The 17,098-nt window shown below is 40.7% G+C and overlaps 1 protein-coding gene across 1 annotated transcript; it reads right to left on the minus strand.

Annotated features, from left to right (window-relative positions):
- Positions 1-13,184: 13,184 nt before the first annotated feature.
- LOC127217713 (zinc finger Y-chromosomal protein-like) lies at positions 13,185-14,270 on the minus strand (the record flags this gene model as incomplete). Its single annotated transcript, XM_051178720.1, is given in 3 exon segments — positions 13,185-13,544; positions 13,546-13,859; positions 13,862-14,270. Coding segments are annotated over 3 exon segments (1,083 nt in total), but the record flags the coding sequence as incomplete, so codon positions are not given.
- Positions 14,271-17,098: the final 2,828 nt, after the last annotated feature.

Raw genomic sequence — 17,098 nt, forward strand, 5'->3', positions numbered from 1 at the left:
TTTATATGTTACCTGGCCTTCTTCCTTCGCTGCTCTTAATACTCTTTCTTTATTCTGTATGCTAGGTGTTTTGATTATTATGTGTCGAGGGGTCTGTTTTCTTTGGTCCAGTCTATTTGGGGTTCGGTATGCTTCCTGTACTTTCATGGGCATGTCCTTCTTCAGACTGGGAAACTTTTCCTCAATGATTTTGTTGAATATATTTTCTACTCCTTTGAGCTGGGCTTCCTCACTTTCCTCTATGCCTATTATTATTAGGTTTGGCCTTTTCACGGTGCCCCACATTTCCTGGATGTTTTGTGTTAAGGATTTGTTGGATTAACGATTTTCTTTGGTTGATGAACCTATTTCCTCTATGGAAGGTTCTCTCTTCCATCTCTTGTATTCTGTTGGCTATGCTTGTGTCTGTACTTCCTGATCATTTTCCCAGTCTTTCTGTTTTACAGCATTCCTTCAGTATGTGTTTTCTTTCTTGTCTCTATTTCAGTTTTCAAGTCTTGAACCATTTCCTTTTTTGTTTTTGTTGATAATTTTTAAGTCGTTCTCTTCTGCTTCATCTGCTTTGGGGTGTTCAGTTCTAATTGGTGTAGAGTCCCTAGATTCTGGTGGTGTTATGCTTGTCTTTCTATTGTTAGGTGTTTTCTTGTATTGCCGTCTTCCCATTGCTTCTTCCAGTAGGTGTAGGTGGGGTCTCTCTCTCTCTCTCTCTCTCTCTCTCTCTCTCTCTCTCTCTCTCTGTGGTATTACCCAGGGGGGCTTAGTTGGGTCAGAGGTTCTATGTCTGTAGCTCTGGGTGATCCAAGCTCTCTAGGAGGTCTCTCCTCAGGCAGGGGCCCGACGATGGGGGTCAAAGATACCAAGGGCTGGGACTCAGGATGTCCCATGGGAAGATAGGTGCATCTAGCCTGGGCCTGGCACTCTTCACCTGAGGCCTCTTTAGCAGAGGCCTAGCGATGGGGGTCAAGGATCCAGCCCACAGGGGCTCAGGATGGCCCAAGGGCATAGGCGGATATTTGTGAGTCCTGGAACTCCAGTAGAGTGCCAGTGGTGAGGGTCAGACACCAGGCAGGTGGGGAATCCAGGTGGTCCTGCGTAGAAAGGCAGGTCATATGTGCTCAGAATGGCTCCAGGAAGTTCTCTGAAGTTGGCAGGATGGTTGGCTCCACCCTCTGTCCCAGTGCTCAACCAGAGTGGTGGGAGAGTGGGCAGGGTAGGGCACAGGGTAGGTAGGGGAGGGCAGGCTCTTGGTGGGTGTGGGAGGATGTGTATCAGAGAACCAGGAGGCCTCTCCATGGAGCTAGGACACAGGGGCAGGGAGATCAGGGGGCCAATCCAAGGAGTTCCCAGGAAGGTTTTGTGGTGGGGGGGTTGATATCCCACCCAAATTGATCCCAGACTCACCTCCAGCAGAAGCCCGGCGATGAGGGTCAAAGATGATGGGGGTCAAAGACTAGGCTGATTGTAGAGAGCTGTGAAGTGCTGCACCTTAAAGATGAGGCTGGTTTCTGCCCTCCACCTTCCCGATGGTGAGTGCTCTCTGTATTAAACAATTCCATATTTGGCTAAAAGCTGAGAATCTGGCTTGCTTCTGTGTATGTGGACCTGTCTGTTTTTGTTTTTCAACCCATGGCATTCTGGGGTTGACTGCCCAAGGGCTTTTAAGCTGTGGGCTGGGCTGCCCCCGGGTCAGAAGATTATACAAGTTTCCTGAATAAACTGCTTAAAGAAGAGTCAGGGGTTGCATTTTCTTTGCTGGTCAAAGTAGATGCGACAGCTGATATTCAGGATATTTCAGCACTGGTAGGCAGATCTAGCTGGGGCCTGGCAGTCTCCAGCTGAGGCCTCTTTAGCAGAGGGCTGGCAATGGGGGGTCAAGGATCTAGCCTGCAGGGACTCAGAGTGGCCCTGCAGGGATGGGTGGATCCCTGGGAGGGCCCAGAACTCCAGCAAAGGACCTACAGGCAGTGGGGGTCAATCCTGGTATCCTATTCACAGCCACAGAAAACAATGCAAAGGTTGGTACCTTACCGGAAGGCTTTGTAACTCTGTACTAGAAAAACAGATAAATGATATAAGCAGAATTTAAAGGGCCATTCTAGTAGCACCATGGAAGACAGTGCATGCAGTATATGAGTGCAGTGCATGCAGGCAGTAGAAGCTTCAGAGGGGAACAGTATTAGCACATAGACTACCTAAAAGCCACTACTGTGATGATATTTTGGCAAAGAATTTTGGCTGCCCTTTGCCTAAAAACTTAATTAAGGGTAAATGAAAAATTAATGAGCTAGTTTCTCAGTCAGAGGACATTTCAAGACATCATCATCATCATCATACTACGTGAGACGTTATTAGTAACATCACTCGTGAAAGGGTCTACAAAACAAAAGCAAGTAGAACAGAAAAAGTTCAGTATGTTTAGAAAGACAAAGATCACCAGGAAGCTTAGCTTTGCAGGCAAGACATGTGTTAAAAGGAAGGATGTAATATTTAGGGAGATTAGCATTGTTAAGGAGCATTGTTAAGTGGTAGGGTGGGGGAGTGGACAGGATCCCTGCCAATCTCACACCTAAATTCTGCTACAAGTCACAAGATCACACAGTAATTATAGAGCCCTCTATACCATGATAACTATACCAAGAATTAAGGATTCTCCTGATGGATGAAACCAGTACAAAGTTGTACCTGGTGTTATAATCTCATGAATGAATTGTTATGTTATGTCAACCAGGAAGTATAGAAAATTCCATGGCTGTGAGGACTACAAGAGACCTTGATTCCCCCAATAAAGATAATTACTTTATTATTGGGTAGCAGTGGTGGTGACACAGCCCTTTAATCCTAACACTCAGGAGGTGGAGGCAGGCAGAACTCAGAGTGAGTTTCAAGACAGCCAGGGCTGTTACACAAAGAAACCCTGTCTCCAAAAATCAAGGTAAACAAACAAATGAAATTACTTTAAAGGTATTGGATTGTATCGTGCAGGGCATGATGGCAGACACCTTTAATTAAAGGAGCAGAGCAAGGCAAGTGGATCTCTGTGAGTTCCAAGCCAATGAGGGCTGCAAAGTGATGCCACCTTCTTCCAAAAGAAAGAAAATTCTCTGAATTGGTTGGTTGTCCCTGACCATGGGCTAATATAAATAGCCTACATCTCTTTTTGAAGAAGAATTGTTTGAGCTGGGTGTTAGCTTAAAAACGCTATTAGCAATAAATGGATGGAAGAATTTACTCTGGCTTCTGATTTTAGCGGCTCACTCTAGGTTCAGCTGGCTCTGTTGCTATAAAGTAGTTGGGATGTAAAGCATGATGAGAGTAGAATGTGACACTAAAGGTTGCTTACTTCATGCAAGGCAGGAAGTAGAAAATAGATGAAAGTTTTGGGGGGAAGCTATCCCCCCCCCCCAAAGGCCCCTGTACTTGCAATGACTTACTACAAGTAGAGTCTAGTCCATTTAGCTATGAATTTGTAAATAGATTCATCTATTGAGGAGATTAGCAACCCAGTAGCATCAACAGTCAGGTTCTGATTGGGTTAAACGCATTTCCAACTTGTACCAAGTTTACCAGGCTGTGACCCTTTTATTATTTGAGGCTGATTTGTGGTGCTAAAAAGGCTTTGCCATCAAAGACCATTTCTAAATGAACATTATTAGCACCAGTACTACTTTCTTCAGTGTTTCCTATTCTCCTGGCCTCCTCAACCCTATTTCAGAAGCTGAGCGTCCTTCCATTTGCAGTCTCTTGGTACACACAGTTCCATGTTCACATCTCCAGCTCACTTCTCACTCTGTACTTCACTCTCACCTACCTCCGCTTCCCTCTTCTGGCTGTTTCCCCAACTCTGCCTTCACGTGTGGGGTTGAAATCCACAAAAGCCAGTTCAAACATCAATGGGACAGTAGTACCACCATCTGCCCTCATCTCCAGTCTTCAGAAGGTGCTTCAGTATGGGGGAGGTGGAGATGAGCATCAGTGATATATGCTCATTCCTGAGGATGTGCTTGAGTTTCCACACTTCCCATAGCACATCTCTGGAGAATGGGTCCACTGCACCATCAACAATCTTTGGGTGCCCCCTTGTGTGCATTTTCAGAATTACAAGTTGATGGCTGACGAAAACATTTGATTCATTCTACTTACAGACTCTCATCTCTTGCCTGAGCAGACAAGCTCTCTTTCTGACTTCCCAGGTAAGACTGGCCAGAGGAACATTATTAGCATCTGAAGCGAAATAAGCTAGAAAATGGCAATTATTAAATAATGATGATTCAGCAGTCATTTCTTTAAAATATTTCTTGTACTGCCTATTTCCCAACCCTGACTTTGCTTGACATGTGGAACAGAATGACCTGGAGACATAACTGGAACAATGGTTGTTACGCTTAACGATCTACTGAACGCTACACAGGCTTCTTTAAAATCTGGATTGCCTGCCTGTCCCAAATGGACTTGGGACCCAGGCCTTAGTTCACTAGTGACATCTCCTTTCCTCCTTATTGGTATTAGAGTGCCCAGTCCAAAAAGATTTCCACGATGCACAACCAAGGAAAATCTGTATTTTCTGTGAAATTTACAGGGTGCAGCATACAGAGGGAGATTTGGGACCTAGAAAGGATGAGCTTTTGTGTGTGGAAAAGGATGTCACGTAAAGATTCTTGTAAGTATACTAATCATAGAGTGGACAGAAACTTTTGACTAGGACCTGAAAGAATAAGGCAGACTACAGTGTAATGCTGTAGACAACTTTATTTCAGTTTCAGTGTCCTTTATATATGAACGTAACAAAGAAAGCAATGATCTTTGAGTTCAGAAAAACATGTAAATAAACACCAGTAAGCAGAGCAGCTCTTTCCCAGAACTTCCTCAGGGCAGACCAATTTAAACACAATTGTCTGGCACATACTATCGATTATATCTGGGAAAGCAGCACAGCAACACAAAGGGCCCTATCCAGATTCAGGGTATACTGAACAGATTAGGTTCTATAGCTCTGATCTGACATCCAACAAGACTCAACATGTCTCCTGAGTTGAGTGCAAATGTTTGTCCCAGGAGCCACAAAATCACATCCAAGGGCAATCCAGGGAACAAAATGCACCTGAGGTGAAAGGCCCTCTGCCTTTTTCTCTCTCTCACCAGTTCCCCAAGGCATTGTTCACCATGGGTCCTTTCTTTGGCTGTGTTCTAACAAGGGACGCTGTATAGTATGTAGTCTCACACTCATTGACAATTGCTCTTCTCTGGGGGTTGATTCTGTAGGCCCTGCAATTTCTAGAATCTAAAGATTGGAACACAATGACTTAGCCCTTTTGTGCTTTTAGCTTTTCTTAAATACTTCATATGCCTAAGGAACAAGGATTTTTATGATTTAGTAAAATGTTTATAGTTCCTACTAAGTGTGTCAGATTTCTAGTTAAGAGTCTGTGTCTTAAGTGACATTTCTTTTAAAATTAATTCATTAAAATTATGTCAAGTTCTAGGCGAGCACAAAGCTCTTTACAGAACAATACAATGTGTACACTGAAACATTCTCAGAAGACATCCCTGTGTTTAAGTGACTACACAGCGTATTTGGGGTTTGGCCAAGGTGGCCAATTTACAGGCAAGGATGGTGAACAACTGGTATGATCCTGTGATTTTATTTGTTTTGTTGTTGCTGTTTTATTTTTTAGTTTATGTTTACTTTTCATTTATGTTTTGTTTGTCTTTCGAGACAGGGTTTCTCTGTGTAGTCTTGGCTGTCCCAGAACTCTTCCATGTAGACCAACCTGGCCTGGAACTCACAAAGATCTACCTGGCCTCTGCCTCTGCAGTGCTGGGATTAAAGGTGCCCCAACATCGGTGGTGGCACATGCCTGTACTGTTTCTTGATGCCCACTTTTACATTCCTTCCATAACGGATGGAACCCAGGCTACCACACTCTCCTCTCCACTCTGACAGGCTGTACTCTCTCAAGCCATGAACCAAAATAAATTTTCTTCCATTGAGTAGTTTCATCAGGAATCCTGTCATGGCAATGAGAAAAGCAATCCACAGTATTCTCTCTTCATTTGTTAGGAGGCATCAGAGTTACCAAGCAAGATAAACACAAAAACAATAACAAACAGACAAACAAAAGGACCCTCAACAACCACTCTGTCCTTTGATATGAGAACACAACAATTTATTCAAGATACTAATTATCTCTAGGGAAAAAAAAATTCAGCCATGACAGGCAAGGTGATTCTTTTCTTTTTTTCTTTTCCAAGAGCATGGAGGGGTGCATGGTAGTGGGGGATAGAGGACAGAACAGGAGGGAATTTTAATGGTGCTTTACAGACTTTGGAAAATGCTGAAAGAGGACCCTGTCTGTCTGTCTGTCTGACACAGACAATAACTGCTGCACAAGCCAGAATTCAAAATCTCCATGAGCTACAAAATGTTTGAAAAGGGAAAAGCAACAAAGAAAAAAGGAGATCCTTAGATGTGACAACGTGCTCCCTGATCTATTTCGTAAGACACACACAGCAAAAACTCAAGTCCCGTGATGTTGAGTGTGATCAGAGGGTTGAACCTTGCCACGTACTCTTCAGGCAGCATCCTGGATGTGCTTTGAATGGTATGTGATTACTTCAGACTCAAGGAAAAGTTCCTGTAAAGGCTGCTATAACACTACACTACTTTCAAGACTGAATTTGGTCACAGACTTTAGCCACTCTTCACAATGTTTTAGGAGTTAGAAACAATGTTAGGTAACAACAGCATTACACTTGGGACAACCCTTCACCATGAACATGATGCAACAGCCCTGTAACAGCGGGGCAAATGATGGGGTCCAAATGCTGGCTGGTCCAAATGTTTAGAAACAGCCATTGAACTGTTTTGGGGGCATAGACTTCAGGGGTATGGGCTGCATTGTCCAGCTTTGTCCCCTTGTGGCTACCACTGAATTCCTGTCCATGCTTACAGGCAAGGCCAGGGAAGCAAATGGTCTTTGGGTTTCTTTTTATGTAGATTTTACCTTTTTGTACTTCTCTCAGCATTTGACTCCAAAAATGACAATTTCATTTTTTGGCTTAGCACTGTGGAACTTGTCAAATGGAAGCCATGTCCTTACAATTGCCTGACTTTAAAAGCTGGTCTTCTGTAGAAAGATAAACAGAATTCTAGTTTGGGAATAAAGATGGCAACAGCTAGAGCAGGCTCAGAGAGACTTGCTGTGATCCAACTGACTTTTTAAGAATCCACAGAACTCTAGCTTTCTTTGCTAAAAGTTTTGGTGCCAGAGCCCAAACACACCACTCAACTCAGTAAAACACAACAGTTGGATTTTGCAGGCTCCACAAATAACATGAAGGCCAATTCGTGTTTCTGGTCCCAACAGTTCTCTGTTGTATAGGAAGTACCTCACCTTTCTAGCTGGTAGATTTCCGACTCCATATTTGGATACTTTCCTCTAAGCAACACTTTCCTAAGCTGCAGTCTGGACCCTGTGTACTCCCACATACAGCCCTACTGACTTGGCCCTGTACCCTTTTGGTTTGTTTTCCACTACTAACTGTAAAAAAAAAAAAAAAAAAAAAAAAAAAAAGTCTCTGTCAAGGTCAAGTATCAAGTTATGGCAAGAGGCAAATAAAAGTCACCCAGATTCCTAGATGACAACCTTTACTATGCACACAGCACCTGCTTCAGTCTTTAAAAATTGTAGAAATGTTTCATTCTTTTCATCTGAATCATTGTCCTAATCTTCTGTGACAAAAACTGCAAAGTGGGTAGAAATGATTAATGACATCCTAACTGCGACATACTTCATCTTTAAGATTGAAAGTCTCCTTTGATACTCATTTATTTTCATCAGTAGACTGAGTGACACTGAGGCCTTTGGGTCATTTTTTTTTTGCAAAACTCACCAACCATGGCTCATGAAAAACAAAAACAAAAACAAAAACAAAAACGTGCCCATGTGTAGCCTCACTGTTGGTCAGAGTAGCTTCTTCACTGTGTTCTCATGACTGCTGAAGTATGAAGTAAATGTTCATTAAACACTTCAGCATTCTGCTTGGTATCAAACCAATAGGCTCTTCCCCACCAGCTGCCAAAATAATCATCTTGTCCTCTCCTAGGATGCTTCCAATTCCAGTTGTCTTACCTGTCTTTCATGGAGATGTAGAGAAAGGAATAACTAGACACCTCAGATTCTGTCACTGTCACAAAGAAGGGAAGCGTAAGATAAGGGTAAATAGTACCAATCTCTCAAGGAAGTAAAATTAACTTTTGAAGAACTGGAGACACAAAGGCAAGAAAAATGAAAGTAAAAGTAGACAAAACAAAAACAAACACATCCCTGTAAAGCTCAATAATGACATTGCTCCCTCCCAGAGGTAAAGACCACCTAGCAAAAACCCAGTATCAGACATGAGAAGCCTCTTTAGTGTTGTTGACAATAGTTGTCCACGAGACTCCCAAAACACACAGCCTGTTGCTGTTGCCCTTGGTTACTGCCAGAGGCAGAAGCTAAGGTCCCTATTGCTGAAGGCACCATGCACTTCAGACACAAGACATAGAGAATCCTGAGTTAGACGTGACCTAAATGCCAGAAGGTGCCATGAAATGTTCCAAAAGGAGGTAACCAAAAGCCCTACAAAACTATGATGCCTACAAACCACATCAATGACTACCATGGTGTCATACGTATACAGTACTGACACAGATACTCTGATATGGGACATATAGAAGGCTCTCTACTTTCACTTAGCATCCACTGAACAAAAGTGTAATTATGCCTGGCCCTAGAAACCTACCAAGTACCCATGGGGCTAGAGGATATTTTAGAACACCTACAAGCACCACTTTATTAAAGTAGCATAGTCTCTTAACTATACTGTTAATATTGGATACATCTATAAAACAACTCTGGCACCCAAGGCTCAGGCAGTTTCCAAAAAATGGGGCAGAAAGATGTAAAACCAGAGGATCAGAGAGATTTCTGTGAGACTGTCTCCAAGTAATGTTTAAGCTCTCTCTAACATAGTTGCCTAACATGAGCTGAAAACAACACAGACATGATAAAGGGGATGGGACCAAGACCACAGGCCTTAACCAACTGCACAAAAAACAAAACAAACAAAAAAACAAAAACTGTAGGAAACTAAGTAGTGCTCAATGTGAGAGAAAGTCTCCCCCAGGGAAGAACACACCAACTAGTCATCCAGTACCAAATGATCATCCCTGAAAACATACATACACGTAAAATTATACAGACAGAATGGGTTGTAATTAGTAATACATATGTAAGTACATATATGCATGTAACAAAAGAGATCATATATTTAAGGGAGTAAGGAGTGGTATACAGGAGAATTTAAGGGAAAAGGGAGAATAATGCAATTATACTATAATCTCAAAAACATCAGAGGAAATATGAAAAAAATTCTAGCTATAAAAATAAGTCTCTAAATAGTTAGGCAACATGTTTTATTACTATGCAGTCTTACATTTTAATTTCCTGGAGAACAATTTTATTTTACAATGTGAAACCATAATAGTCACCTGTTTATTAGAAATAAAATCCACCACACTTTTGTTTTGTTTTGTTTTCTGCAAAATGTCCTGTGAAAGACTTAAAAGAACAATACGTGCGGAAATTACTTTCAAATGGAATGATAATGGTGTACTTCAAAAGGAGGTCAGGCAGTGGATCAGTATTTATCCCTAGTATACAAATGGATTTTGGGAACCCATTCCACATAGAGGGATACTCCCTCACCCTAGACACATGGGGGAGGGCCTGGGTCCTGCTGCAAATGAAGGACCTGCTGCAAATTGAATATCCCTAATGGAAGGCCTTGCCTTCCCTGGGAGCAGAAGTGATTGGGATGGGTGTTGGGAGGGGATCAGGGAAGGGGGGGGGAAGGGAGAGGGAACTGGGATTGACATGTAAAACAAGCTTGTTTCAAATGTGAATGAAAGGGGGAAAAAAAGGAAAACACACACACACACATACACACACACACATACACACAAACACACACACACACACACACACACACACACACACACACACACAAACGCAAACTGTAAAGGTCAATAATGCAAACCAAAAATAAGTAAAAAGGCTTTATATACCATGTTATCAGCGAGGTGGTGAAAAATTCAGTTCTTAGTGTGAGTTATGCCTTTCCTAGGCTCTCCTGTATCCTGCCTACTTATCCACACCAATTAACTCTTCCTGTCCTATTATTTCCCTTTTCTCTTCATACCACTTGTGTTCTATTGCCACTCCTTTAAATTTTCCCCATTCCTGACCTAAGTAAGGTCCCTTTCGAGTTTCCTCACTTCACAGGAACTCCCGTTTAAATGCAAAAATCTAAAGATTCAATGCTAAGACCCACATATGAGACAAATGGTGCAGCATTTGTCTTTCTGGGTCTGAGTCATGTCAATAATTACTGTTTGGGTAGGTACGCTGGCACATTCCTTTAATCCCAGTACTTGGGTGTTGGAGGCCAGCCTGGTGTACATAGTAAATTCCAGGCCATCCAAGGCTGCATACTATTTCAGAGTAACATAAAACAAACAAACAAAAAGAGCATTACAAGAACATGTTTACCAAATGACTCACCAATTAGCTCTCATCTAATTTCAAGTACCACCTCTAAGTTCATAGGATTATCAATATTTTCACCTGTGTAAACATGTGAGAAATTGTTAGTCCCCTGGGATACTGGGACTGTGAGTTGGATGAGTAGATAAGAAGGCACTTTTTGCCAAGCCTAATAACCTGGATTTGATCCCTGGGGCCCTTGTATTTTGCTCTTAGAATATGTCCTCTGACATCTGCACATATGCTCTGATTGGCGCACACACACAAAAATACATTTTTCAATACAGGATGAATTCCCCTCCCCCAATAACAGTCTACTCACTGGTGTCAGATACAAAAAACATTTATTAACAGGGAAGTAGTCTCATTTTATTTATGTATGTCAGTGTCAAGTACACAGTTACAATGTCACTTCTCTTAAGCATATTGTGGAATTTCATAATGTGTACAAAGAAAATATTCAACAGGCCATTCCAATTAAATGACTCACTTCCTTTAAGACTTCGTACCTTTTATAAAGCTTTGGCTGGAGCAAGTTTCCTAGCTTCCCTTATCATTAAAAAAAAAAAAAAAAAAAAAGTAAGACCATATGGTTACAGTAAATAACACTAAGTACAATTTATTTTTATGTAAGTTTATAACATTTACCAAACTAGTGTCACCTATCAAAAGTTGGTACTAAAAGTTGTACTAAAAAATAAAACAATACAGTATATCTCTAGACTGTTAGAAACACAAAGTTTATAAAGTATTAAGTTTATTTGAATTCTTATAGTGAAAATTTTCATTAAACATATACCTTATTATATTGCTTCAGGAGAAAGGGAAATTCAAGATTAAAAGATTCTTAAACATAAAGAATAGATTGTTTCAGAAAAGAACACTGAATAGCAACTAAAAATCTGCAGGGGATGCACTCAGTTGCTCTTAACTTTAGTTTGCAACATCTTAATGCCCTTGTACTGAAGGAATTATGTATTTAGTACTGAACATAAATCTAGCATCTTTCAGAGGATGCCAAGCACCAGTTACTTGGGGTTCTAATCCTATGAATGTAACTTTTGAATATAATTATCAGTGGCACAAAAAAAAAAAAAAAAAAAAAAAAAAAAAGAGGTTAAACCTGGCAGCAGAATTAGAAGGGAATGCCATAAGAGACAAAGGTGCTATTATCAAGTAAGAAATTATTTTTCTTCAAGAATCTCACAACGTATCAGATACACACAAGTTCATTGAAGGAACAAAATAAATGTCATTTTTTTCCCCAAAATTCCTAAGATTCAAAACCAATAAACACATAACTGTTTAAAATGTTAACTCTCAAATAAAAAGTAAGAAAACCAACTAACACATATGCTATCTTTTCAAAAACAAGTGTACTATGAAAAACACACACACACACACACACACCCAGACACACACACACACAGGCAAAGGCTGGCTGAATTTGCTGCTAGCTCTCTGTTGTCATAGGTTTTAGTTTCTAAAATGATATCACAACAACATCTGAGTTTTTATTTTCATTCAAGTCAGAATTCAGAGGAAAATAAAGAGCTGGGCCTATATCTTCATCCCATAAAATTTTAAGTAAAATGCTAAAAATTTATCAAAATATTTTATCTTTATAAACACCTCAGCTTCTGCTTTTCAAGTATCAAAGTCAGAGATAATAACATTACTTCTAGTAAGGTCCTTAGTTTTCTTCTAGTTATCCAGCTTAATTTTAGCTCTTCTGAATACCAAGTATACAAATAACCCTATATATCTCATCATTTTTAAGTTACTACAAATTGAATCATTGCTATCACAGATTTGTTGTTGGCAGGAACAGGCAGATCACTTAATATTTAAACTGAATTTCAATTTCAGTTTGTAAAATGCTCTATAAGCCCCAATTTACTTTTATAGGTCAGCAATGTTCAGTTTTTATTTATGAATAAAACTGCAAGACAAACTACAAAGTATTAAAAATCAAGAATAAGCAAAACTTTTCATTAAGATTGTCTAAAATTCTGCTATAGAGGAAAGGAAAAAAAATCCTAAGTACTATAGGCAAAGTCAAAATGACCACTAAGCAAAAATGACAACTAAGCCCAAATCAAGTCACCCTCCTAAAAATCAGTGGTGGTAGACACTCAAGTAGAAGTTGCATTGTCAAAAATCTGATAAGATTAAGACAAAGAAATATTTTCCATAGCTGGTATTCAGACAGAATTCAGAGATTCAGAAGAATCTCTCGTTTATGCTGGCAATATCTCAATGTGTAGTTTGTATCAAAGTTACTTTCCATGTTAACAACACTAAGATTTTTCCTAGAAAATATATCAAGATGAGTAAAGTTTGGTAGTAAGGCTTCTCAGACAAAAAATTCAGCATAGAATCAAGGATTATATTGTTAAAGGAGATTTGTTTCTCTCACTTAGTAAATAAAGTTTGCAGGATATAGGAAACCCTACCGAATAAAATGTAGAGTCAAATAGAAACAATATTGTATTTATACTGACTTAACAAATTCACAATATTGGGTGTGAGCAAGGATGAATGATTTTAAAATAAATTTCCTGTTTCAAACTCAACACCTGTACCGATTAGGATATATTCTTAGGGCAGGTCAACTTCTTTATGATGTCTCATTGTATGCTGATTCTTTTCCGAGGGTCTCCGGAATCCTTTCTTGCAGTGCTCACAACAGTGAGGATAGTCTTTGGTATGAATGGAGATAACGTGTCGCTTGAAGCCTGAGGCATCTGTAGTGCTATATTCACAGTACTCACACTGATACATTTTCCTGCCACTGTGTGTCTTCATATGATTTTGAAGCTCACACTGTTGTCGAAATCCCCTTTTACATCTCTTACACTTGAATGGGACACTCATTGTGTGAACTGAGAGAATATGGCGACTGAGCACAAATGGATCTGGACTCTTAAAGTCACAGCGTCTACACTGGTGCATTTTTTTTACTTTTATGGGTACTTTTATGTTTCTTGAGTTCTGAAGGCCTATGGAACCCTTTGATGCACATCTCACACTTATGAGGATAGTCCTTTGTGTTAACTGAAATTATGTGTCGCTTCAAATCACTTGAGTTTGAACTCTTATGGCTACAGTGCAAACACTGGTGTGTTTTGCTTTCTTGGTGGGTAAGAGCATGTTGCTGTGCCTCTTTAGTGTCTGAGAAAGTCAGCACACAGATGTCACATTTCAATGGTATCTCCTTTCTATGCTTAGTTTTTACATGTGTTTTCAAGTTAGAGGAGTCTGCAGACTTGTACTGCAATACTGGCATTCATAGGGCTTCTCTCCAGAGTGAACGCGTATGTGCTTTTTGAGCTCTGACGGGTGACGGAAACCCTTACCACACTCTACACAAATGTGAGGAAACTTCTTGCTGTGGACTGCCAAAAGGTGGCGATTCAATAACGCCTGTTCATCTGTTTCATAGTCACAGAACTTACACTTGTATGTTTTGCTGGCTTCTTTCTCTCCATGAGTTGTTTTGTGAATACGTAAAGCCCCAGCATGGGAGAAATGGTTCCCACACTCATCACACTCTGTGTCCTTTCCAGCCTTACTGGTCATCTTGTGCCTCTTCAGGTGATCATGTAAACTTATCCTCTTGTTGGTACTGTAATCACAGTCAGTGCAGTGGTATTTTTTATTGGCCAAGTGTTCAGGAATGGTTTTTCAAGTGTCTTTTCAAGAAACTTTTAGACTTAAATTTCTTTCCACAAAACACGCAAGGATAGACTGTTAAAGGTTGTCCATCAGGACCAACAATTATTGCTAAAAAAGACGAAGAGACAAAGGCAAATAGTGAAGCTTTATTTTATTTTTCATTTCTTCATTAAGTCTAAAGTAGGTTCCTAGCTTTGGGAGCCCATTCCCCAATGGAGAGATACTTTCTCAGCCTAGATACACAGGGGAGGGCCTATGCCCTGCCCTAAATGATGTGACAGGCTTTGATGATACCCCATGGGAAGCCTCACTCTCCCTGGGGAGGGGATAGGGTGTGGGATGGGGACATTGGTTGGGGTCATGGGAGGATGGGAAAAAGAGGAAACTGGTATTAATAAGTAAAATAAGATTGTTTCCACTTTAAGTAAACATTTATAAAAACATAAAATTAAAGTATGTTCTTGAACTTTATCAGTTTTTAACTTGTCACTGCTTTTCAATATTCATATTGCAATCACAAGAAAGAACTGGATCCACTATGACTAGATTAACATCATTCCTACCAATTTTTTTTTAAATAAAAATGAAGCCTTATCAACTTACAGACCCAAAGGAAATAATTTGTAAGTAAAGTTAAACATTTAATTAACTTTATTACAATCCAAACTTTCAATAATCTATGACATTCTTCAACAACACCTACAAAAATTTAATGTAGAAAGCTGTACTGTCCCTATAAACAACCAAGGAATGAATATATGCTGCTAACATATATTCCCTGGTTTCTCTAAGGGATGTCTGTTTAAATGCTCTGGTGGTAGCAAATGCCTGTAGCTCATGTATTGAGTGGCAGAAGGATGAAAAATTCTTTGCCAGGCTGAGCTGCAAATGAAGAATTTGTCCTCAAACAAAACACAGAAATAAATGCACAAAGAAAAGTGTTACTGTTTAATCTTCACATTGAGTAAACTAACACTGGAATTAGATGGTACATGCCAATAATTATGGACAGGTTGAGGAAGCTGGATTGTCACTAGTTTGAGGTCAGTCTTGGTTAATGTGTGAGACCCCACCAAGAAAGAGTAACACATTTTATGGATTTCTATTCTGTTAAAACAAAACAATCAGAGAGTTAAGTTCCTTTTTCTTAACTTCTGTTTTACAGCCTGTTTTATAACCTCACTAATCAATTCACGACTATCAATTGAGATGGAAAAATTAATAAGTAAAAGATATAAAGTAGGGCTTAAGGCAAGAAGAGTACACTAGAGAGAACAAGAATTTCTACAAGTAGACAACTTCATCACTACAGAGGAAAGAGCCCACATGCTGTTCTCAGGATATAAAGAAGAAACCCAGAGCCCAACACCAGCATCCTCCCTAGCTAATTATCTTGAGAACAAGGCCACTGAGCCTGTCCACATTATAAAGAAATAGGTTTGAAGAGAAAACTGACTGTAGAGAAATGTCCTGAGACCTACAAGACTGACCCCAACTAACAATCTGATCATCAGTGGAAAGGCTACCATAAATGCCCTTCCCTGATAATGAGATTGATGACTAACTTATCCACCACCATAGAGGCCTCATCTAGTAGCTGATGGACACAGAAGCAGACACCCACAGCTAAACACTGAGCTGAATTGGAATCCAGATGCAGAGAGGGAGGACAAGACCAGGCTACAGAAACCCACAGAGACAGCTGACCTGAACAAGGGGGGAGTCAATGGGCCCCCAGACTGATAGCTGGGAAACCAGCATTGGACTAACTCAGACCCCCTAAACGTGGGTCTCAGAAGGACCTCTGACAGTGGAACCAGGATGTATTATTCCTGGTGCACCAAAGGACTTTGGGAGAACATTCCCCATGGAGGGATACTCCCTTAACCTAGACTCGGGGGGGGGGGGGGGGAGGGTTTAGTCCCTACTCCAAATGACTTGACAGATTTAGATGACCCTTGTGGAAGGCATCACCCTACATTTGGAGTAGGGGGATGGGAGGGGAGGGTGGTTGGGAGGCATGGGAGGGTGGGAGAGAGGGGGAGAGAGGACGAAAGGAAGAAAGTGAGGGAGAGAGAGGGAACTGGGATCGATGTGTAAAATAAGAAAAATAAATTAAAAAAAAGTTTGTACTCTATTGAATGTCTGTAACCTTGGAAACCTTTTGAACTGAGGCTAGTGGTCTCAAGCCTCCCTTTCCATTTTCCCTTTTAAAAATGCTTCGCATTTGTGAGCATGCATGCACCTTACTCTTCCTATAGAGTGAGGAGGTCCCAGCCTGTCTGGTTCTTGGCAATAAAAACCGTTTGCTTTTGCAATCAGGAGTCACTTCCTTGGAGGATGGCAAAACCCATTAGGCACAACAAACTCTGTTAATGGTATATAATTGTAAGTTATTTGTCTCAGAGTTTCTTTTACTGCAGTGAACTCCATGACAAAAAAAGCACTTGGATAGGGAAGGGATTATTTGGCTTACACTTTCATGTCATTGTTCATCACTGATGGAAGTAAAGACGGGAACGGAAACAGGGTGAGAACCTGATGTCAGGAACTATTGCAGAGGCCATGGGGGAGTGCTGCCTAATGGCTTGGTCCCTGTGTCTTCCTCAGCCTGCCTTCCCACAGAACAAAGGAACACCAGCTCAGGGGTGGCTCTGCCATGGAAGAGACCTTGCCTGTAATCCCTCAGACTGTCATTCCAGCCCTGTCCTGTCCCAGGGAATTACTTCCTGGGATCCAGCCACAGGTCTTCTGCAATGTCCTGGAAAGAGGAGAGGAAAGTGACTCTGGCATGTGTGCTAAGTGTCCTTCTCCAGCATCAGGAGCTTTGAGCACTC

This window comes from Phodopus roborovskii, unplaced genomic scaffold, assembly GCF_943737965.1.
Source record: "Phodopus roborovskii unplaced genomic scaffold, PHOROB, whole genome shotgun sequence".
NCBI lineage: Eukaryota > Metazoa > Chordata > Mammalia > Rodentia > Cricetidae > Phodopus > Phodopus roborovskii.